Genomic DNA, 22,793 nt, shown 5'->3' on the forward strand with positions numbered 1-22,793 from the left:
GAGCTGCGGGGCCAGCATGGGGATTGGGGCTGGTACGGGATGAGAGGCTTGTTCCTGCCTCCTCAGCAGACATCTGAGAGTCTACAGACATTCATCGGGTCTCCGGTGTGCAGGGCCCTGTCCTGAGACCCCACAGTGGGCCTGGTGGACGGCAGTGGTTTGGAGGACCTGGGCAGTGGGAACCCTCCCTGTTTTCAGTGTTGGCTCTCTTTAAGGCAACAGGAAATTCAGCACTTGCCTGAGAAACCGAGGCAGCCTTGGAGCTGGCGATGCCACCCCTAGCTCAGCCTGCAAGTACCCTGAACCTAAACCCAGCCAGGGGGCTGTGCAGGGGGAGTAGGGAGGGGTGTGGGATGCACCTGCCATCTGCAGGGTTGGGGTGTCAGCTGTTCCTCTGGGGCCCTTAAGTGGGGTATTCTGGGACCTGGGCAAAGTGGCAGGAGGGGCTTGTGGACGTGGGGACTGGGAGTGCCGGGGTCAGCTTGGAGCACTGGCCACTGTGCACTTGGTGAGGTGTGGCCCAGTGCTGGGCAGCCCTTGGCAGCCACTCGGGCTGCAGACCCCTTGGTGCCACTGCTGAGTGCAGGGGGTGTGGCCACATGGACTGGCTGGAACGGCCAGGGCCTTGCTCTAAGGACCCGTGGCCTCCTTTTCTTGGGCACGCCTGTTTTTGGCCGAGCCTGGGAGAGAATCAGCAGATTTCTGTCTCAGCTGGCCTATAACCAAGGCCAGCCCCCAGGCTGTGGGCCCATGACGAGGCCAGAGACAGGGCACGTTCTGCACCTGCTTCGGGAAACATGCCCGGTGTGACGGCCCCTTGGGCTGCCATGCCCTCCAGCATCAGTTTTCCTGGTGGAAGGATGCCTTGGATGGGACCAGAAAGGGGCACTGTGTGTCTGGGAGCTGCCCACTGGCTGGGACTCCTGGGGGAGTGGGAGGGGCAGGGAGTTTCAGACTCACTGGGCGTGTACACCCTGCCTGGCCCAGGTCCTCTTCCAAGGCCTTCTGGTAGAGTTTCTCTGACTAACCTGCTGTCCCCAGGAAAGGCTGTCCCAAGCCAAGCCTGGAAGTCGCCATTGGCCATGGTAGCCATTTTGAGGGGTTAATGATCTTCCCTCAGGAGGTGACACTGCCACCTGGGGCTGGGTGCATTCTGCCTGGTGCCCTGCTGACCCCAACTGCCTTTCCCCTCTGGAAGGCAGTGAACATCTGAGCTCGGGGACGAGCCCTGCTTGGGGTCAGACAGACCAGCAAAATCTCTGCCCGCGACTCCTCACTGTCTGCCATGGCTCAGGCATCTGCCAGGCCACTGCCAGGAGCCACCGAGAGGCCCTTTCCTCCCTGCCAGGGGACCCCCAAAATAACCTGTGGATGCCAAGCAGCAGTCGGAGGCTGGACGGGGAGCCCTGTCCTGTGAGCTCGCTCAGTCTGCCCCAACCACCCCCTTGGGCCTACTGACATAACTTACGATCTGTTTGAGAATCCATCAGGGATCCTTTTGAGTCCCTGACCTACAGTTCTAAATTCATCATTTGAAAAAGCCTCCGGCCCTGGATGCATTTCCTGTTTTCCAGGATTCCTCGCCTTCTGACTGCTCTCCCGGCATCTCTAGCTCACGGAGTTCACAAACTTCAGTCCCCTACAGCTCCTTGCACTTTTGTTCTATTTTTTTAATGTTTTATTTACTTATTTATGTATTTATTTTTATGAAACAGGGTCTCACTCTGTCACCCGGGCTGATGGTGCAGTCTTGGCTCACTGCAGCCTCCACCTGCCGGGTTCAGGCAATTCTGCCTCACCTTCCCAAGAAGCTGGAATTACAGGCATGCGTCACCACGCCCAGCTAATTTTGTATTTCTATTAGTAGAGACAGGGTTTCACCCTGTTGGCCAGGCTGGTCTTGAACTCCCTCAAACAATCGCCTGTCTTGGCCTCCCAAAGTGCTGAGATTACAGGTGTGTGCCAATGTGCCCAGCCTTATTTTTATTTTTTTAATTTTAATTTTTTTTGAGACCGAGTTTTGCTCTTGTCACCCAGGCTGGAGTGCAGTGGCACGATCTTGGCTCCACCTCCCAGGTTCAAACGATTCTCCTGCCTTAGCCTCCCTAGTAGCTGGGATTACAGGCGCCCGCCACAACACCCAGCTAATTTTTGTATTTTTAGGAGAGACAGCATTTCACCACGTTGGCCAGGATGGTCTCGAATTCCTAACCCCAGGTGATCGCCCACCTTGGCCTCCCAAAGTGCTGGGATTACAGGCGTGAGCCACCACACCCGGCCTATTTTTATTTTTTAATATAGACACGATCTCACTCTGTCATCTGAGCTGGAGTGCAGTGGCCTGATAAAGGCTCACTGCAGCCTCAGCCTCCTGTGCTCAAGTAATCCTCCTACCTCATCCTCCCAGGTAGCTGGGACTATAGGCACATGCCATCATGCCTGGCTAATCTTTTGATTTTTTGTAGAGATGTGATCTCACTGTGTTGCCCAGGCTGGTCTGAAACGCCTGGCCTCAAGAGATCCTCCTATCTTGGCCTCCCAAAGTGCTGGGATTACAGGTGAGAGCTGCCCTGCCCAGCCTTTTTTGTTCTTTGTAAAGCTCTTCAGTTCCCGCTCCTTACCTGCTGGGCCCTGCTCTTTCTGCTTTGGAGCAGTTCCTCCTTCAGCAGGGAGCCAGTGTTCTGTGGGTTGGGGGGTCTCTGCCAGCAGCCGGTTTCAGCTGTGTCTTGCAGGTGGCCTTGGGAGGGACAGGTTGCAGCCCAGGCCCGCCCCCTCCTTCCTGGAGTGTCTCACAGACTCGGGACACTGGCCCTCCAGGCCCTGCTTCCTCCAAGGTTTCCATCGCCTCTGATTCTTGGTAATCAGGAGTCGATGGATGCAACTCATCTTGGTTTACACTGAGTGAGACAGGGCTGTGGGCACAGCCAAGTCTGCGGGACTCAGGTGTGAGCCTGGATGGCCCTGGACAAGGAGGCCTGTCCTCTTGCTGGGAAATTTCTGTTACGATCAGGCCACTTCCCCCACTTCCAAACTGTGAGTCTGTTTGCTCTGGGCCTTTTAAGCCCAGCGTGATCCCTGAGTCCCTGCGGTGCATTTGCGCCATTTCCACGCTTCCTGTTGAGCCCAAGCCCAGGCTTGGTGTGGGCAGCGCTGCACCACACTCTCCTGGTTGCCTCCTGAGCACCTCCACCCGCTTCCCCGCCAGGCGTGGCTGTGTTTTCACCCCCAGTGTCCATCTGGCACCCTTCTCGATTGCCAGGTAATTACGGTCTGTGTGGGCAACACCTGAGGGACCCAACCAAACCAAGGTCCAGGACACACTTCCGGGCAGGGGTACCGCCTCTGGTTAGCTGCTGACTCCCCAGCCCAAATCTTCCGCTGATGACTTCTGGGGTCAGAGGCCACCTAAGGGTCTAGAAAACAGTCTCCTCCAGTTGGCCGATTTAGACAAACACAGAGCCTGCCTGCCTACGTTGGGGTTATGGCCCAATAAACCCACAGCCAAGCTGAAAATCCTCAGTGTGCGTTTTGCACTTCTGACACCACCAGGGCATCGCTGGATGCACAGAGGCAGGGCTGGACACATTCTGGTGCTTGAGGGGTTCCAGGGACCATGAGTTGTTTTTCTGGTGCCCCTCACCCTTCGCCCTGGAGGGTGGGGGAGGCCGGACAGCAGTGACCAAGCTGGAGCTGCAGGTTCTTCATCCCTGTGGCCCAGCCCTAAAGCAGCCTTGGGGACTTAAATTTCATTTTGCCCAGCAGGTGCACCTGGGCCAGGAACACACCAGCACCTCCTTGTTCTTCAAAGGGAAGTGGAATCCAAGCAGGGGCCCAGATGCAGGCAGGCATCTCCTGGAAACCCCAGGATCCACCGCGGGGCCCCACTTCCAGGGTGGTTGCCTGGGGCGTCTGGTCACAGCCAGACCACAACTGAGCAGGAGCTTCCGGGCATCTGTGTGCGGGAAGGGAGAGGCAAGTCCTTCCTAACCGCCTTTTTTCCCAGTTTTCATTCAGTCTGGCCCCAAGCAGGTTCTTTTTTTTTTCTTTTTTTTTTTTTTTTTTGAGATGGAGTCTCCCTCTGTCACCCAGGCTGGAGTGCAGTGGCGCGATCTCAGCTAACTGCAACCTCCGCCTCCCGGATTCAAGCGATTCTACTGCCTCAGCTTCCTGAGTAACTGAGATTACAGGCGTGAGCCACCGCGCCGGGCTCCCGAAGCCGGTTTTCTGTTCTCTTGCAGCTGGGCGGGGGCTGAGCCCTCGTGGGGGCAGGGGTTGCAGACCTGTGGACGCAGGGCCCACGCCGCACACACGTGGCCCCCGCTGGGTGACTCACGAGCCAGCGCCTGCGCGACGGGGTGCAGGTTCAGGGCCAGGGGCCGGGCCTCCTGGGGATTGGCAGGGCGCCCGCCGCGGTCCGGTGAGCCTGGGGCCAGTCCCCAGGCGGTGGCCTTCGGCCCTGCGCTCCGGCCTGGGGAAGGGAGTACGCCAGGGGCCCGGGGGAGTAGAGGCGGCCACGAAGCAGCCCCGGAGCACCCGCGTGTCCCCAGGCCAGGCCCACCGCGCTTGGCGCCCCTCGCGGCCGCTTTAAGGCGCCGGGTCCGCCTCCATGGCGGGGGGCGTGGCCTAGCGGTCCCGCCCCCGGGGCGCGCGCGCGCATTGGCTGTGCGGGGCGTGGGCGCGCGGGCGGCGCTTTGAACCGGGCGCGGGGCGCGGGGCGCGGAACGCTGCGGGCCGGTCCACGCCGGGGTAGGGCCGGGGTCGGGTTGTGGTCGGGCCGGGATTGGGCTCTCCTGGGCCATGGCAGCCGAGGCGCGCGTGTCGCGCTGGTACTTCGGGGGCCTGGCCTCCTGCGGGGCCGCCTGCTGCACGCACCCGCTGGACCTGCTCAAGGTGAGGCCGGGGCCCGGGACGCGGGGCGGATGGGACCCTGGCGCCGCCGAGACGCCTGCAAAGGCAGCAGCCCGGCCCCACGCACCCCGGGATCGCCGCGCCCGGGGCCCCCTCCGGGAGAGCGCGAGGAGGCCCCCGACGCCCGGATGGCCGATCCCGGGTGGCCCTCCAATGGTGGCCGCCGAGCTCGAGGCCTGCAGGGCGCAGCCGCGCTCCCCAGCTTCCCAGCCGGCTTCCCAGTTCTCGGCAGGTGGCGATCCAGCCCCAGCTCTACACTTTAATACCTGGTGACCTTGGGCGAATCACTTGGCCTCTCTGAGCCACCCACCCCCGTACATTCAAGAACACTCCTTCCGCCTAGTTAGAAGTTGTGGGGGGAGTTCTGTGAGGTGCACAGGTGTTGGCATCTAGAGACGTGCTGGCTGTAGCACACCCAGGGCGTGGGCCAAGCCGCCCCCCACCCAGGGGTGTTTAGCACACCGCCGGGCGTGTCCCTAGGCAAGTGGGGTGACCCGGCGCCCTGGCTTTGGGCTGCTTCCTCCGGAGAGCTGGGTGGGCACTGGAAGCGATGTTAGGACCAGCACACCCCCAGGAGAGATGCCAGGAGACCCTGCACGCGTGTGGTCCTGGCCCTATGAAAGTGGGCATTTCTCAGCACGAGAAACAGCCACCGTTTTTTTTACTTTTTTTTTTTTTTTTAAATGCTTATGGGGCAAAATAAGACAGAGCTCTCCTTGTTTCCCAGGGACAGCCAAGGGGCGTTGTTTTCTGACCGTGTCTTGCCACAGAGAACAAAGAAGAAAGGGCCTGAGGCTTTGCACAGTCTGCCCAGCAGGCCCTGCCCTGTGAACCTGGCTGTGGTCACTGGGCAGCCGCCTGTCTGGGGGACCTTTATTTTAGCAGCCTGCCCAGGGGACTTGTATTCCAGCAGCCTTTGAGGGGACTGGCTTTACTAATGAGCAGCAATGCTGGCCGCAGCGTGAAGGCCAGGTGAGCAGATGTGGGCGTCTTGGGGCACCTGAGACCTCACTTGTCCTGGGAGAGGCCTTCAGAGCTCCCAGGCCACAGGCAGCCACGGCCAGTGAGATGCAGCCACAGCGACAGGAAGGCGCTGGCATGAGCAGAAGGAGCCCCTCCTTGGCATCGGGCTCTTCCTTTCCTCCTGGGCGCCGCACAGGTGCCCCTCCCACAGGGCCTCTCCCACGGTCCTCTGGGTGTTGAAGGCGGGACCTGCATGCTGCTGTCCATTGTCCAAGGCCCTCTGAGCGTCACTGCCCCTTGGCCACACCCCACCAGGCGCTCTTTGGCTGCAGAACACTGCCTGGGGGAGGCAGGGAAGGCAGCCCCCATGGAGGCGGGACTGCCCTCTGGCCTGGGAGGGCGGGAGAAGCCAGCTGCTGGCAGCATATGGGGCTGTGGTCAGGGTGTGCTTCTGAGGACTGCTCACCAGGCCTCTCTGCCTGGCCGTTGCAAAGGTCATTTTAAAGCTTCTTGATCACTTTGTCCCATGTCCCTACAGTCCCTACCGTCGCATCTGGCCTGGACAGGGGCTGCTGCCTGTGTGGCCCAGTCCCTCTGTTCTGCTGGGCTTGCACAATGGGAGGCCCCTCTCTGTCCCCACCCATCTTTGCCGACCCCTGGGCGTGTGTGACGGGGACCGCGCACGTGCAGCTCACACTGAGCGGTGGACAGACTTCTTTGGGGTCAGTGCTGGGGGTGGGACCCAGGAGCTGGGATCCTGGGCCAGGTGCTGGCCTTCCTGTCTGGCCCTGGTGCACCCTGCTTCTGCCTGGAGCTCTCAGCTGGCCAGGCGAGGAGGCAGAGGTCCTGTGAGTGGTGGAGGCCAATGGAATGGGAGGTTGTTGGGCTGACAGCCCCCGAGTGCCTGCCCACAGCTCCTAGGTGCTTTGCGGAGGAGGCTGCTATGCCCTGCCGCCAGCCACACTGTCCTCTTGTCTGCTGCTGAGCTCCTGCTGCCTTTCAAGGCCTTCTCTGGCTACCTCCTCAGTCTCCCATGGTCCTGCAGGCTCCCTCGCCGTTTCTGAGTGCCCGTAAACGTTTGTCCCTCTTGAGACGTGGTGTGGTGGATGAAAAGTAGGGCTCTGGGGTCTCCTCGCTGGGCCCAAATCCTGATGGCACCAGCAGGTGCGTTACCTCTCTGTGCCTCAGTTTCCTCATCTGCAGAAGGAGAATGGCGAGCCCCTGCAGCCAATGCAGCCAATACTCGTGGTGCACGGAGCGCTCGCAGGGCTCGCGAACACTCTCAGCTCCATGTCCACTGGTGTGGTTGCTGTTGGAAAGCAATGGTGTGAGCTGGTTCCAGGCACGGGTGTGGAGTCCCTGGGCAGGGCCGTGGGAGGCCTTATCACTGCCTCTTGCCTCAGTTTCCCCCTCTCTGGATGAACCTGGCACCGATCCCTCGGGGTCGCTGTGGGGTCTGAGAGCAGTCCCTCCCGCAGGTGCATCTGCAGACACAGCAGGAGGTGAAGCTGCGCATGACGGGCATGGCGCTGCGGGTGGTGCGTACCGACGGCATCCTGGCACTCTACAGCGGCCTGAGCGCCTCACTGTGCAGACAGGTGCGTGGTGTGTGCCAGCCTTGGGCTCCCCATGGCCCCTCAGGGCTCCCAGACTGGGAGGTTGAGTCCTGGGGGCTCAACACTGGGGGCTGAGTCCTGCAGTGGTATCCAAGCTACTTCCGTCCCCTTTGCAAGATTTTGTGCAAGGAAGGACCCACCAGGCCGAGAGCTGGTGACCCCATGGTGGGCCTTCCATGGGCACCCACCCAGTTTGCAGGGCTGGGCCTGAGACCGCCACTTACCAGTGGGGAAACTGAGGCCCAGGGAGTGAGAAGGCAGGGTGCAGCTCTAGATTTGTGAACTGGCTCAGCCGCATGCTGGCACAGTGGCCTTGGGAAGGCCCCTCGGGGTCCCTGTGGCCCCTCGGGCTGAGGGGGATCCCTGGCTGGGCCGGGTGGCGAGGCTGAGGGGTGTGGGGTGTGCCCGCCCCTCCAAGCCAGGCCCTTCTCCCCCAGATGACCTACTCCCTGACTCGGTTCGCCATCTACGAGACTGTGCGGGACCGCGTGGCCAAGGGCAGCCAGGGGCCTCTCCCCTTCCACCAGAAGGTGTTGCTGGGCTCCGTCAGCGGTGAGCTGCCGGGCGGGAGGGGCGTGGGGCGGTCAGGTCGAGGACGCCATGTGTCAGCACGGCTCGTCTTTGGGGTTTGTGTCACCGCAGGTTTAGCTGGAGGCTTTGTGGGGACGCCTGCGGACTTGGTCAATGTCAGGTTGGTGTCCCCCACCCCACCTGCAAGGCCAGGGGCTTTCTTGTCCCCAGACAGGCCAGGGCCTGCCAGGGCCGCTTGCAGGGTGCGGTCAGCCTGGAACAAGCCGCTGAGACTCTGGTGTCCTGGGCATAGGAGGGTGGGTGTCCCTGAGCCCCGGCGTGCCCTGTCCTGTGGGCCCCGCTGACCAGCATGAGCTCCCCTGTGCTGCCAGGGCTGCCCATGCCCCTTGGCCCGCCCGCCCCTCCCGCTGCCTGCTTCTGTTTCAGGATGCAGAACGATGTGAAGCTGCCCCAGGGTCAGCGGCGCAAGTGAGTCATGGGCAGCCCTGCCTTCTCGGGGTGGTTGGGGTGCAGGAGGCTCGGGCGGGAGCAGACCCCTCGCTGCTCTGCCGTGACCTAGCTGGGAGTGCAGCAGGCCGCGGTGCCCGCACGGTCCATGGAGGGTCCTGACGACTGTTCTGGACTCGGGAGTGTCACTCCGCCCCCCCAGGACCTTTGGGTTCTTCCTGTGGGGAGAGCCTTGTTGGATTGGGGGCTGGGCCTGTTTGCACCTCAGGGCGGTGAGTGCGGAGGTGAACGCCCCAGGTATGGAGAGAGGGCATGCAACAGAAACGCCCAAAGGAGGCGCTGCCTCCCTGCCCAGCTCAGGGCAGCTGTGCCCTCCTGCCACGGCCTGGGGCCTTTCCAGGGCCCAGAGTCCGCTCCAACTGCAGCGTGAGCCACTTCCCCCACCCCTTCCAAGGACCCCTGGGGAGTTCTGGCTTCTAGCTGTGCACACAGACTGTGTTCCCCCAGGACCCCGGGGGCTGGCGGGCAGGAGGCCTACATGCTAGGAGTGGTGCCCAGCCAGGGACTCTGTTGGAAAAAATGGAACCTCCTCCCTGAAGGCCGGGTGGGGCGGGCAAGGTGGCTGTGGGACGGCAGGACCAGCCTCAGATGTTCCCAGGGAGAGATCTTCAGGCCCATGAGGCCTCTGCTTCCTCGAGAACCCCCGGCCTGCATCGGGGCCGGGAGGACCCTCTGTGGGAGCCGGTGGTCAGGAGGAGTCTCATGTGGTCATTCTATGTCCCCGGCAGCTACGCCCACGCGCTGGATGGCCTGTACCGCGTGGCTCGTGAAGGTGAGGGGCAGGTGCTGTGCACAGGCAGGGGTCTGGGGTGCAGGCAGGGGTCTCGGGTGCAGGCAGGGTGGGCAGCACTGTACAAGACTGGGTGCCGAGGGATTTGGGCCAGGTGCCTGGCCTCACCCCTTGCCTCACCCCTTCCTTGTGCAGAGGGTCTCAGGAGACTGTTCTCAGGTGCAACCATGGCATCCAGCCGAGGGGCCTTAGTCACTGTGGGCCAGGTAGGCCTCCTGCGTGGGGTGGGTGTGGGCAGTGCCTGTGACCACTGATTTCCCTCTTCAGAGGGGCCATAGAACAAGTCACTGGGCGCCGAAACCCTCCTGGGGAGCCACCAGCTGTGACTTTGTGGGGCAGGGTGGGGGGTACGGGTGGGTCAGGGCTGCAGCCTGTGAAGGACCTCGGGCAGGTGCCTCCCCTGTCTGGGCCTCACGGACGGACGGACGGGCGGAGCAGGTGCTTGGCCATTGCCAGGTGGTGTCGCTTGGGGCCCTGTGTGCTTTCCCCAAGCTGGGGTCCCCCCTACAGCCCTGACCGCCCTTGTGCCCGTGCAGCTGTCCTGCTACGACCAGGCCAAGCAGCTGGTCCTTAGCACCGGGTACCTCTCCGACAACATCTTCGCTCACTTTGTTGCCAGCTTTATTGCGGTAAGTGGCCGGCGTGGCTAGGCTGGGCGTCCCTGGGCCGGCCTTGGGCGCTGAGGGCACCCAGGATGGGGCGAGGGCTGGGGGACGCGGGGGCCTTGGGCATCTGGCAGTGCCCCCTGGGGCTCATAAGTGGGTGCCAGGGCTTTGGGAGCTCATGGGTCAGCCTGGTGCCCCCGCCAGCATGTTCCTGGCCTGCCCTGGGAGTCAGGTTGAGGGGCTGGCATGTGGGTGGGATTCGGCGATGGTGCCTGGGGTACCTGACAGGCCGCTGGTGACGAGCCCCCTCCTCAGGGTGGATGTGCCACGTTCCTGTGTCAGCCCTTGGATGTGCTGAAGACCCGCCTGATGAACTCCAAGGGGGAGTATCAGGTGAGTGGCGCCCTGCCTGTGCAGTTGGGCTGCACAGCCCAGCGAGTCCCCTCACCTCTCCTGGGGGTGGTCACTCGCACTGGGGACACGAGGAAGGGTGTCCCTCCCTTCTAGTTGCCTGTCTGTGCACAGCACTTGCCTTGGGAGAGAGTCGTGCCTTTGAATGCCTTTGCCTTGTTTTTGTTTTTAAAGAAGACTTCTTGGCCCAGCGCAGTGGCTCATGCCTGTAACCCCAGCACTTTGGGAGCCTGAGGCGGGCAGACCGCTTGAGTCTAAGAGTTCAAGACCAGCCTGGGCAACATATTGAAACCCTGTCTCTACCAAAAATACAAAAATTAGGGGCCAGGTGCGGTGGCTCATGCCTATAATCCCAGCACTTTGGGAGGCCGAGGCAAGCGAAGCACCTGAGGTCAGGAGTTCAAGACCAGCCTGGCCAACATGGTGAAACTCCTTCTCTACTGAAAATACAAAAAATTAGCTGGGCGTGGTGGCGGGCACCTGTAATCCCAGCTACTTGGGAGGCTGAGGCAGGAGAATCGCTTGAACCTGGGAGGTGGAGGTTGCAGTGAGCCGAGATCACACCATTGCACCCCAGCCTGGGCAACAAGAGTGAAACTGTCTCAAAAAAACAAAACAAAACAAAAATTAGTCAGGCTTGGTGGTGCATGCCTGTGGTTCCAGCTACACAGGAGGCTGAGGTGGGATAATCCCTTGAGCCCAGGAGGTCCAGGCCACAGTGAGCCGAGATTGCACTACTGCATTCCAGCCTGGGTGACAGAGTGAGACTCTGTCTTAAAACATTTCTTTTCGGCCAGGCGCGGTGGCTCACACCTGTAATCCCAACATTTTGGGAGGCCAAGGCGGGCAGATCACAAGTCAGGAGCTGGAGACCAGCCTGACCAACATGGTGAAACCCCGTCTCTACTAAAAATGCAAAAAAGTTAGCTGGGCCTGGTGGCGCACGCCTGTAATCCCAGCTACTCAGGAGGCTGAGGCAGGAGAATTGCTTGAACTCGGGAGGCGGAGGTTGCAGTGAGCCGAGATTGCACCACTGCACTCCAGCCTGGGTGACAGAGCGAGACTCTGTCTTAAAAAAAAAAAAAAAAAAAAAAAAACATTCTTTTCTTTTTTTTTCCCCCCTCACTGCAACCTCCACCTCCTGGGATCAAGTGATTCTCCTGCCTCAGCCTCCCAAGTAGCTGGGATTACAGGCGCCTGCCACCATGCCCGGCTAATTTTTCGTATTTTTAGTAGAGACGGGGTTTCACCATGTTGGCCAGGCTGGTCTTGAACTCCTGACCTCGTGATCCACTCGCCTCGGCCTCCCAAAGTGCTGGGATTACAGGCACGCACCACCACTCCTGGCTAATTTTTGTATTTTTAGTAGAGACAAGGTTTCGCCATGTTCGCCAGGCTGGTGGTCTTGAACTCCTGGCCTGAAGTGATCTGCCACCTCAGCCTCCCGAAGTGCTGGGATTACAGGCGTGAGCCACTGCGCCCAGCCAAAACATTTCTTTCACAGATTAACAGAGGTGGTGCTGTTCATGGCAGTCTGTGCCTCATAGGTGCTCTGGGTCTCCTGCCTCGGGCCCCTGCCAACTCCGTGGGGCTTCCACGTTTGCAGAGCCTGTGGCTCTGTCCCTGTTCTTCTCCCTGACCCTGCTGTACTGCATCCCTAGTTCTCATGGTTCTGTTCACAGCCCCGTCTGCCCACTGGACCCTGGGCTGCACCCTCGGGCCCTGGTTATACCGCATGAGCAGACAGGGTGGCCGTTGAGCTGGCCGGTGCCTGCAGACCTGTGGTCACCTGTTACCAGCCAGCAACCGCCGCTCACACCCACACCCACACCCCACATTGAGAGTGCCCAGGCCACCGTGCCTGGCTGGTGCCTGGGAGGGGATTTTTGTTGCCTGTTCGGTGAGAAGCAGCCTTTTTGATTGTTTCACTGCGTTTTCTGCAGGGCGTTTTCCACTGCGCCGTGGAGACGGCGAAGCTCGGGCCTCTGGCCTTTTACAAGGTGCAGTGGTGGCGGCAGTGGCGGCTTGGGCAATGGGGAGTGGGTCCCTTCGGGCTCTGTGTCTCTCATTTTCCCTGTCTCCCTCCAGGGCCTCGTCCCAGCTGGCATCCGCCTCATCCCCCACACCGTGCTCACTTTTGTGTTTCTGGAACAGCTACGCAAAAACTTTGGCATCAAAGTGCCATCCTGACCGGCCGTGGGAATGGCTGGGCTGCCAGGCCAGCCACGCTAGGTTCTTCCAAAGAGTCCCAAGCCCAGCATCTGCTCCTGGGGCCACGACCTCCCCGGCCATGGCCACCTGTCCTCCGCAGCAGGCCCCTGCTATCCCCCCACCTGCTGGCTGAGCTCCTCCTGGCCTCGTCCCCTCTCAGCTGTAGCTGCACCACCCCCCTGCTCTGGCTCCCAGGCTCTCCCGGCTGGGCACTGCGTGGCCTTGCCTCTCTCCCGCTGGCAGCTCCTCAGGGGAACAGGGGCTACCAGAGGCTGATTTCTCCCCTCTCCTGGGCCAGGGGAGAGGTATTATCCCTGCCTCCTGCCCCTGAGGCCCAAAGCAGCATCTTCCAGCACTTTCCATCGAGGACTCGGGTGGCAGTTTGGGTGCACCCTGGCTGTTGCTCACCCAAGTGCTAGCTGTGCACTTTGTGTCCGCTGAGAGCGACCAGACCTTCCATGTCCTTGGGCAGCTGCAACTCCCCCCAAGACCCCGCGGCTGGGTGGGATGAACAAACAATGCAGACCATGAGCGAGTGCCTGGGAGGGAGGGGTCCAGAGTGGTTCTGGAGCCATTGTGGGTGAGGGTCGAGGGCCACCGAGGTCCCGCGCACCGCCATCTGCCCTGCAGTGGCTTTAACAGTTAGTTTTGCCAAAGCCTCTCCACTCACCAGCAGGCGGTCTCTGTCTTCAGGGATTGTGCCTGCGTCCCTCGGGCCCCTGGGCCCTCCTGCTTGGCTCCCTGGGGGAATGGCCCAGGCGGGCTGCGGTTCCTCCTCAGGGCCTTCTCCCCGACAAAGAGTCCGACGGGGTGGATGCTGCATCCTCTGCCTCCCTGGTCGCTGGGCTTCACCCCACCTGGGAAGGGCAGTGTGCTCTGTGGGGGCTGCAATCAATAAATGCCGGGAGCTGCCACGTCTGTTCCTGCCTGCACTGCCTGCCCGCTGGCTGCCTTGCTGTCCAGACCAGCAGGACCCCCTGCACCCCCTAAGGAGGACAATGCCAAGGCCTTTTGGGGAGGAGCCAGGGTCCTTGCTGTGCATTTGGGAGGCCTTTGGGTGAAGGAATTGGGAAGTAGGAGGAACCAAAACCGGTGTGGGGGGAAGGGAACGAGACGGTGAGGGTGGGGTTGAGGGGTCTCAGACATTGTAGACTCCATGAGGCCACCCCACTAACAGCAAGCACTAATTTTTTTTTTTTTTTTGGACAGGATCTGGCTCTGTCATTCAGGCTGGAGTGCAGTGGCACGATCCTGGCTTACTAACCTGGGCCTCCTGGGCTCAAACCAGTCTTCTACCTCAGCCTTCCAAGTAGCTGGTGCTATGGGCGTGCACCATCACACCTGGCTAATTTTTGTATGTTTTTGTAGAGTTGGGGTCTCTCAATGTTACCCAGGCTGGTCCCAAACTCCTGAGCTCAGGGGATCTGCCCACCTTGGCCTCCCAAAGACGCTCCCCCCCCTTTTTTTTTTTAAGACAGGGTCTTACTGCGTCGCTCAGTCTGGAGTGCAGTGGTGCAAACAGCCTGTAGTCCCAGCTCCTTGGAAGGCTGAGGTGGGATCGCTTAAGCCTGCAAGTTCGAGGCTGCAGTGAGCTATGATCGCATCACTGCACTCCAGCCTGGGTGACAGAGCGAGACCCCATTTCAAAAAAAGAATGTAATGGTGAGCTGGGTGTGGCCTCTCATGCTTGTAATCCCAGCACTGTGGGAGGCTGAGGCAAGATTTTTTGAGCCCAGGAATTCGAGACTAGCCTGGACGATATGGTGAGATCCCCATCTGTATAGAAAATTTAAAAATTACCTGAGCGTCATGGCACGCACCTGTAGTCCCAGCTACTTGGGAGGCTGAGGTGGGAAGATTACTTGAGCCCAGGAGATTTAGGCCACGGTGAGCCATGATTGTGCCACTGCACTCCAGCCTGGACAACAGAGCAAGACCCTGTCTCAGAAAAAAAAAAAATCTTTGATATCCTCGAATATCCATTCAGTGCTCACATTTCTCTGACTGCCATGTGCATTTTGTGAAGAGCTGGTTTTGTTTGAACTGGGGACCAGCGGGAGCTCTGAGGTTTGTACATGGTACCCAGTGCCCAGGTTGGAAATTCACAGCCAGGGAGTGGGAAGGTAGGTTCAGGGGGAAGGCTGCTGCTTCCTGAGAAATCAGGTGGTTCAGAAAGGCAGCTCTGGCCAGCAAATCCCAAAATCTGCAGGTGCAGGGACCACATTCTCAGAGCTGCTTTGATGGGAGCCCTGGAGGAAGCAGCCGTCATGCCAGGGCACCGGGGCCACCCCAGAGGCTGGCATCACCCCCAGCCCCTCCCTGCAGTCAGCCCCACTGGGACAGTGCCAGTCAGGGGATGAAAGTGCCCAGTCTGGTTTGGCAGGGCCAGGCCTGGCAGTGGGCCAACACAGGGCAGGGTGCAGAGGGTGGGGTGGGAGAGGAGGCCAGTGGGCAGGGCTCCTTACCCACCCTCCACAGAAGCCACAGCTCCCCAGGGCCAGGGCACAGGCCCAGGGTGGGGGTAGGTCAGAGGGGATGTCAGTCCCGGGGTTTCACGGCTCCTTACCCCACAGGCCCTGCAGGCTACCTGGTCCGAAGGCCAGAAGCCAGTCAGTTTCATGCTTGGGGGCCAGGGATAGATCTGGACCCTGCTGAGTCAGCATTTCAGCAGTCACCTGCTGAGTCAGCAGTCATTTCCGTGCATTTTTTTTTTTCTCCTTTTGGATGGATTTTTGCTCTATCACCCAGGCTGGAGTGCAGTGGTGAAGTCTCGGCTCACTGCAACCTCCACCTACCGGGTTCAAGTGATTTTCGTGCCTCAGTCTCATGAGTAGCTGGGACTACAGGTGCACACCACCAAGCTTGGCTCCTTTTTGTATTTTTAGTAGAGATGAGGTTTCACCATATTGGCCAGGCTGGTCTCGAACTGCTGACCTCAAGTGATCCACCCCCTTCAGCCTCCCAAAAGTTCTGGGATTACAGGCATGAGCCACCACATCCAGCCTCCATGCATTTTTTTAAGTGACTTCACAGTTTACAAAAAGTTACACAATAATCATTTATTGTCAAGAAATTTCAACAAGGATGCCAAGACAATTCGGTGGGGAAAGAAAACTCTATTCGCCTGGCGTGGGGGCTCACACCTGTAATCCCAGCACTTTGGGAGGCCGAGGCGGGTGGATCTTCTGAGGTCAGGCCAACATGGTGAAATCCCGTCTCTGCTAAAAATACCAAAAAATTACCCAGGCATGGTGGAGCACACCAGTCCCAGCTACTCCACAGGCTGAGGCAGGAGAATCGCTTGAACCCGGGAGGCAGAGGTTGCAGTGAGCCAAGATTGCACCACTGCACTCCAGCCTAGGCAAGAAGAACAAAACTGTCTCAAAAAACAAACTTCTGTGCTTTAAAGGACGCCGCCATGAAAGTGGGAGACAGTCCGCATAATGGGGGGAAATCTCTGTAAATCATATCAGATAAGGGACTACAGTCTAGAACATATAAGAAAACTCTTACAAGAAAGAATTTTGTTAATGGCACAGGATGGGAAAGAAGGTATACAAATGGCCAACAAACACATGAGAAACCACTCAGCATTATCAGTTATCAAGGAAATGCAAATCAAAACCACCACAGATGCCGCAGCATCCACTAGACTAAAATCAAAAGGACAGAAACCGACAAGTGTTAGTGAGGCTGTGGAGAAATTAGAACCATCCAGCGCTGCTGGGAACGGAGGGTGGTGTGGCGTCTGTGGAGCACAGTCTGGCAGTTCTTCAAAGTGTTAAACACAGAGTTACCACCTAACCCAGTAATTCCATGCCTCTGTACATACCCAGGAGGAAAGAAAACATGTATTTATAGAAACTTGGACACAAATGGAGATGGGCGTGGTGGTGCGTGCCCGTAGTCCCAGCTACCCAGGAGTCTAAGGTGGAAAGATCGCTTGAGCCCAGTAGTTCATGACTAGCCTGGGCAAGTTAGTGAGACTCCATCTCTACAAAAATTTTTAAATATTAGCCAGGCGTGGTAGCGCACGCCTGTGGTCCCAGCTGTTCGGGAGGCTGAGGTGGGAGGATCACTTGAGCCGGGGAGGTGGAGGCTGCAGTGAGCTGAAATTGTACCACTGCACTCCAGCCTGGGCAACAGAGTGAGACCCTGTCTCAATAAACAAAGAAGCAAAATGAAAATGTAGGGCCAGGCGCGGTGGCTCATGCCTGTAATCCCAGCATTTTGGGAGCCTAAAGCAGGAGAATACTGAGGTTAGGAGTTCGAGACCAGCCTGACCAACGTGGTGAAACCTTGTCTCTACTAAAAATACAAAAAATTAGCTGGGTGTGGTAATAGGCACCTGTAACCCAGCTAAGGCTGAGGCGGGAGAATCGCTTGAACCTGGGAGGCGGGGGTTGCAGTGAGCTGAGATCGCGCCACTGCAGTTTAGCCTGGGTGACAGTGCGAGACTCCATCTCCAAAAAAAAAAGAAAATAAATGTAGCATTTAGGAGCATATACTGAGGTGGTAAAACAAAAAAGGCGAAACAGTCCCCATAAAGTCAGAAGGGTGTGGGTTGGGAAACCTGTAACTGGGAGGTGGCACCAGTGGCTTCTGGAAGCTTCTGAAACGCTGGTTCTGCTCCCCACCATAGCCTGAGCATCTGCCTTATCATCAATCACCTGGCTCTCTATATTTTCCTTTTTTTTTTTGAGACGAAGTTTTGCTCTTTTTGCCCAGGCTGGAGTGCAGTGGTACAATCTTGGCTCACTGCAACCTCTGCCTCCCGGGTTCAAGCAATTCTCTTGCCTCAGCCTCCCAAGTAGCTGGCATTACAGGCATGTGCCACCATGCCCGGCTAATTGTTGTATTTTTAGTAGAGACAGGGTTTTGCCATGTTGGCCAGGCTGGTCTCGAACTCCTGACCTCAGGTGATCCACCTGCCTCGGCCTCCCAAAGTGCTGAGATTTTAGGTGTGAGCCACCACACCCAGCCTGAACCTCATACTTTAAAAATATTTTTCTGTGTGTGGCCGAGGGCAGTGGCTCACTCCTGTAATCCCAGCACTTTGGGAGACTGAGGTGGGCGGATCACCTGAGGTCAGAAGTTCAAGACCAGCCTCACCAACATGGAGAAACCTCGTCTCTACTAAAAATACAAAATTAGCCGGGTGTGGCGGCCCGTGCCTGTAATCCCAGCTACTTGGGAGGCTAAGGCAGGAGAATCACTTGAACCTGGGAGGCGGAGGTTGAAGTGAGCCGAGACTGTGCCACTGCACTCCAGCCTAGGGAACAAGAGCGAAACTCCATCTCAAAAAAACAAAAAATAATAATAATTATTATTATTTTTGAGATGGGGTCTCGCTTTGTCACCCAGGCTGGAGTGAGATGGCACAATAATAGCTCACTGCAGCTTGAACTTCTAGGCTCAAGCGATCCTCTGGCCTTGGCCTCCCATAGCCCTGGGACAGCAGGCATGAGCCATGGCCCAGCTTGGTTTTCTGAAGTTATGGAGATTTTTATTGCAGTCTCATACCCGCTACACTTTTGTAAACCGCTGCATGCACGTCTGAAAAGAACACGTGTTGCCTCTCGGTTACACAGTTTAATTTGGGTATTCATGACTTTTTGATTAGGCATGCTAATTGTAATGTGCAAATCTTCTTTTTTTTTTTTTTTTGAGACAAGGTTTCGCTCTTATTGCCCAGGCTGGGGTACAATGGCTCAGTCTAGGCTCACTGCAACCTCTGCCTCCTGGATTCAAGCGATTCTCCTGCCTCAGCCTGCTGAGTAGCTGGGACTACAGGCACCTGCCACCACACCTGGCTAATTTTTGTATTTTTAGTAGAGATGGGTTTTCACCATGTTGGCCAGGCTGGTCTCAAACTCCTGACCTCAGATGATCCGCCTGCCTTGGCCTCCCAGAGTGCTGGGACGATAGGCGTGAGCTGCCGTGCCCAGCCATAATGTTTAAATCTTCTATGTCCTTGGTTGGTTGTGTTGAGCCGACCTTGTAAATTCCGATATCGCGTGTGAAAGGTTCTCCCTGTGGTTCTGGATCTGTCCAACCCTCTATGCACCTCACAGTCCTTCTTGATGTGATCCAGCCCTGGGTCTACACTTGCCGCTTTAGTCTCAGGTAAACATCTTAGTGGCACAGAGCCCACTAGTCTGCCCAGACAGGGAAGAGGCGGGTGAGTGGTGGCAAACCATGTGACCCAGTTCTTTTTTTTTTTTTGAGATAGAATTTCGCTCCTGTCGCCCAGGCTGGAGTGCAGTGGCACCATCTTGGCTCACTGTAACCTCCACCTCCCGGTTCAAGTGATTCTCCCGCCTCAGCCTCCCAAGTAGCTGGCATTACAGGCATGCGCTGCCATGCCCAGCTAATTTTATATTTTTAGTAGAGATGGCGTTTCACCATGTTGGCCAGGCTGGTCTTGAACTCCTGGCCTCAAATGATCTACCCACCTCGGCCTCCCAAAGTGCTGGGATTACAGGCATGAGCCACTGTGCCCGGCCTCCATGTGACCCAGTTCTGATGGCAAGACGTGAGGAGAGGTGCCCTGGGAGCCCCAATGCAATCGAGCTTCTGTGGACACACTTCTGATGGTCACACAGTTACGTTTGGCAGACCATTTTTTTTTTCAGTGATGGAATATTCTTCTAGGTCCTATGTAATCATTGTTGTCTTCACTTCTATTTTCTCTGGTGTTAATATCACCGTACCTGCCTTATGTTCTGCCTTTCTGGGTCATTTTGTTTTGGGTGTGCATAAATACTCATGTGGCGATTCAGGCCGGACGCAGTGGCTCACGCCTGTAATCCCAGCACTTTGGGAGGCCAAAGCAGGTGGATCACCTGAGGTCAGGAGTTCGAGACCAGCCTGGCCAACATGGTGAAACCCCGTTTCTACTAAAAATCAAAAATTAGCCTGGCGTGGTGGCAGGCACCTGTAGTCCCAGCTACTTGGGAGGCTGAGACAGGAGAATCACTTGAACCCAGGAGGCAGAGATTGCAGTGAGCCAAGATTGCACCACTGCACTCCAGCCTGGGCTACAGAGCTAAACTCTGTCTCAAAAATAAATAAATTAATAAAATAATAAAATAAATAGTCATGTGATGCTTCAGGTCATCTGACATCCTACCCCCCACCCCTTAGTAAAATGCCTGCTATTTTGTTCAAGCAGCCACCACCCCACCCCAGTCCTTGGGCCTCAGGGACACCAGGGCCTGACCCCAGCTCCCAGCATGAATGGGATTGATTTAAACCAGTCGGCATGGCCCACAGTGATTGGTTTAGGCATGGGCCTGTCACCCAAACTGGGCCAATGATATGTAAGATGTTTATTGTAGCTTCTGGGATGGAAGCTTCGCTGCCAGCTTGTGGGTTGGGCAAGGACGACACTCCCGGCCCTACGGGCGGAAGCTCTGCTCCTGTCGTGTGTGAACCACACAGCAAATGGCCTTGGAGGCTGCTGGCAGCCATCTTGTGACCATGAGGCAAGTCAGCTCGGGCCGAAGCCGGCGACACGAAGACAATGAGGAGCGGGAGAAAGAGCCGATCTTTGGTGTGTGTTGGCTGTGACATGCAGCCGCCTGTCTGGAGGCCGGGTTCATTATACTTTTCCTGGTACCTTCTTATGTTTGCTCTGCTGGCTTTGGGCCCAAGTTTTACTTCCTGGGTGTATTGTGTGTGCCTCTGTTTTGTGGTGTTGGTTTTGCTCCTGGGTTTGTTGGCTCTTGGGTGTCTGCTCTTTTTTTTTTTTTGGGGGGGACAGAGTCTCACGCTGTCACCCAGGCTGGAGTGCAGTGACCTGATCTTGGCTCACTGCAGCCTCTACCTCCTGGGTTCAAGCGATTCTTCTGCCTCAGCCTCCTAAATAGCTGAGATTACAGGTGCCTGCCATGGCTAATTTTTGTACTTTTAGTAGAGATGGGGTTTTGCCATGTTGGCCAGGCTGGTCTCAAACTCCTAACCTCAGGTGATCTGCCCACCTCCGCCTCCCAAAGTGCTAGGATTATAGGCATGAGTCACCATACCCAGCATTTTTTGTTTGTTTTGAGACGGAGTCTCGCTCTGTAGCCCGGGCTGGAGTGCAGTGGCACGATCTCCGCTCACTGCAAGCTCTGCCTCCTGGTTTCACACCATTCTCCTGCCTCAGCCTCCTGAGTATCTGGGACTACAGGCACCCGCCACCACACCTGGCTAATTTTTTTGTATTTTTATTAGAGACGGGGTTTCACCGTGTTAGCCAGGATGGTCTCCGATCTCCTGACCCCGTGATCCACCTGCCTCGGGCTCCCAAAGCGCTGGGATTACAGGCGTGAGCCACCGCGCCCGGCCTGTTTGTTTTTGAGACAAAGTTTCACTCTTGTCACCCAGGCTGGAGTGCAGTGGTGCTATCTCAGCTCACTGCAACCTCCGACTCCCAGGTTCAAGTAATGCTCTTGCCTGAGCCTCCCGAGTAGCTGGATTACAAGACTGCCACCACATCCAGCTAATTTTTCTTTTTTTTTTTTTTTTGAGACGGAGTCACACTTTGTCACCCAGGCTGGAGTGTAGTGATGTGATCTCAGCTCACTGCAAGCTTCGCCTCCCGGGTTCACGCCATTCTCCTGCCTCAGCCTTCCGAGTAGCTGGGACTACAGGCGCCTGCCACCACGCCCGGCTAATTTTTTGTATTTTTAGTAGAGACGGGGTTTCACCGTGTTAGCCAGGATGGTCTCAATCTCCTGACCTCATGATCTGCCCACCTCGGCCTCCCAATGTGCTGGGATTACAGGCGTGAGCCACCATGCCTGGCCAGCTCTAGCTGGTTTTACGGGTGAATTTTTACCAAACATTCATGGAACAGAAAAATCCGTGTCTTGAAATTTTCACAGAAGGCCAGCATGATCGCAACTCCAAAATGAAAATTAAAAGACACATCTGTTTCATGACTGTAGATGTAGAAAGCCTAGATAAACTATTAATAAATTGAAGTCAGCTGCATATAAGAAATGTCAGACCTCATGATCACTTAGGGGTTATATCAGAATTTCAATGTCAGGAAACTAATGTTATCTCCATGTTACATTAAGAGTAAAGGAGGCTGGGCGTGGTGGCTCACGCCTGTAATCCCAGCACTTTGGGAGGCCGAGACAGGCGGATCACCTGAGCTCAGGAGTTCAAGACCAGCCTGGCCAACATGGTGAAATCCCATCTCTAGTAAAAATACAAAAATTAGCCGGGCATCATGGAGAATGCCTGTAGTCCCAGCTACTCAGGAGGCTGACGCGGGACCCTCACTTGAACCTGGGAGGTGGAGGTTGCGGTCAGCCAAGATCGTGCCATTGCATTCCAGCCTGGGCACGAAGCGAGACTCCGTCAAAAAAAAAAAAAAAAAAATTAAAGAAGAAAAATTCTGCAGTCATCTCAACAGCTACAGGAACAGCATTTTGTGCAATTCAATACTGATTTGCAGGGGCCAGGGGTCAGGGCTCATGCCTGTAATCCCAGCATTTTGGGAGACCAAGGCAGGTGGATCCCTTGGGCTCAAGAGTTCAAGATGAGCCTGGGCAATGTAGCAAAACCCCATCTAAAAAAATAAGAAAATATTAGGCAAGCATGGTGCATATGTGCACAGGGTGCACACCTGTGGTCCCAACTACTGGGGGTCTGAGGTGGGAGGATTGCTTGAGCCCAGGAGGTTGAGGCTGCAGTGAGCTGTGATGGTGGCACTGGACTCCAGCCTGGGCAACAGAGTGCAACCCCATCTCAAAAAAGGAAAATACTCATTTGAAACTCTTATTTTTTTAATTAAAAAAATTTTAATTTATTTATATTTTTTGGGACAGAGTCTCGCTATGTCACCCAGGCTGCAGTGCGATGGCATGATCTCAGCTCACTGCAACCTCCACCTCCTGAGTTCAAGTGATTCTCCTGCCTCAGCCTCCTGAATAGCTGGAATTACAGGTGACCGCCAACACTCCTGGCTAATTTTTGTATTTTTAGTAGAGACGGGGATTCACCATTTCGGCCAGGCTGGTCTCGAACTCCTGACCTTGTGATCCACCCAGCTCAGCCTCCCAAAGTGCTGGGGTTACAGGAGTGAGCCACCGTGCCAGGCCTCATTTGCAATTTTTAAAAATCGCTTTGCAATGCTGGGCACGGTGGCTCACGCCTGTAATCTCAGCACTTTGGGAGGCCGAGGTGGGCAGATCACGAGGTCAGATCGAGACCATCCTGGCTAACACGGTGAAACCCCATCTACTAAAAATACAA

The 22,793-nt window shown here is 57.0% G+C and overlaps 1 protein-coding gene across 3 annotated transcripts; it reads left to right on the forward strand.

Moving 5' to 3' along the window:
• The first annotated feature begins 30 nt into the window (after window positions 1-30).
• Window positions 31-13,456, forward strand: SLC25A10 (solute carrier family 25 member 10). 3 transcript variants are annotated; one of them, XM_063656337.1, is made up of 11 exons: window positions 31-3,972; window positions 7,350-7,469; window positions 7,925-8,039; window positions 8,130-8,178; window positions 8,445-8,486; window positions 9,254-9,297; window positions 9,451-9,521; window positions 9,852-9,944; window positions 10,236-10,313; window positions 12,275-12,331; window positions 12,420-13,456. In XM_063656337.1, exons 2-11 carry the CDS (start codon window positions 7,386-7,388, stop codon window positions 12,519-12,521), a joined length of 735 nt encoding a protein of 244 aa, XP_063512407.1. In that variant the 5' UTR covers window positions 31-3,972; window positions 7,350-7,385; the 3' UTR covers window positions 12,522-13,456. The 3 variants fall into 3 exon arrangements, with proteins under 3 accessions (XP_063512407.1, XP_054313432.1, XP_054313434.1); XM_054457457.2 differs by lacking the exon at window positions 31-3,972 and adding an exon at window positions 4,068-4,890; XM_054457459.2 differs by lacking the exon at window positions 31-3,972 and adding an exon at window positions 5,639-5,880.
• The last annotated feature ends 9,337 nt before the right edge of the window (window positions 13,457-22,793 follow it).

The sequence above is a fragment of the Pongo pygmaeus genome, chromosome 19 (assembly GCF_028885625.2).
Source record: "Pongo pygmaeus isolate AG05252 chromosome 19, NHGRI_mPonPyg2-v2.0_pri, whole genome shotgun sequence".
In the NCBI taxonomy this organism is placed as follows: Eukaryota; Metazoa; Chordata; class Mammalia; order Primates; family Hominidae; genus Pongo; species Pongo pygmaeus.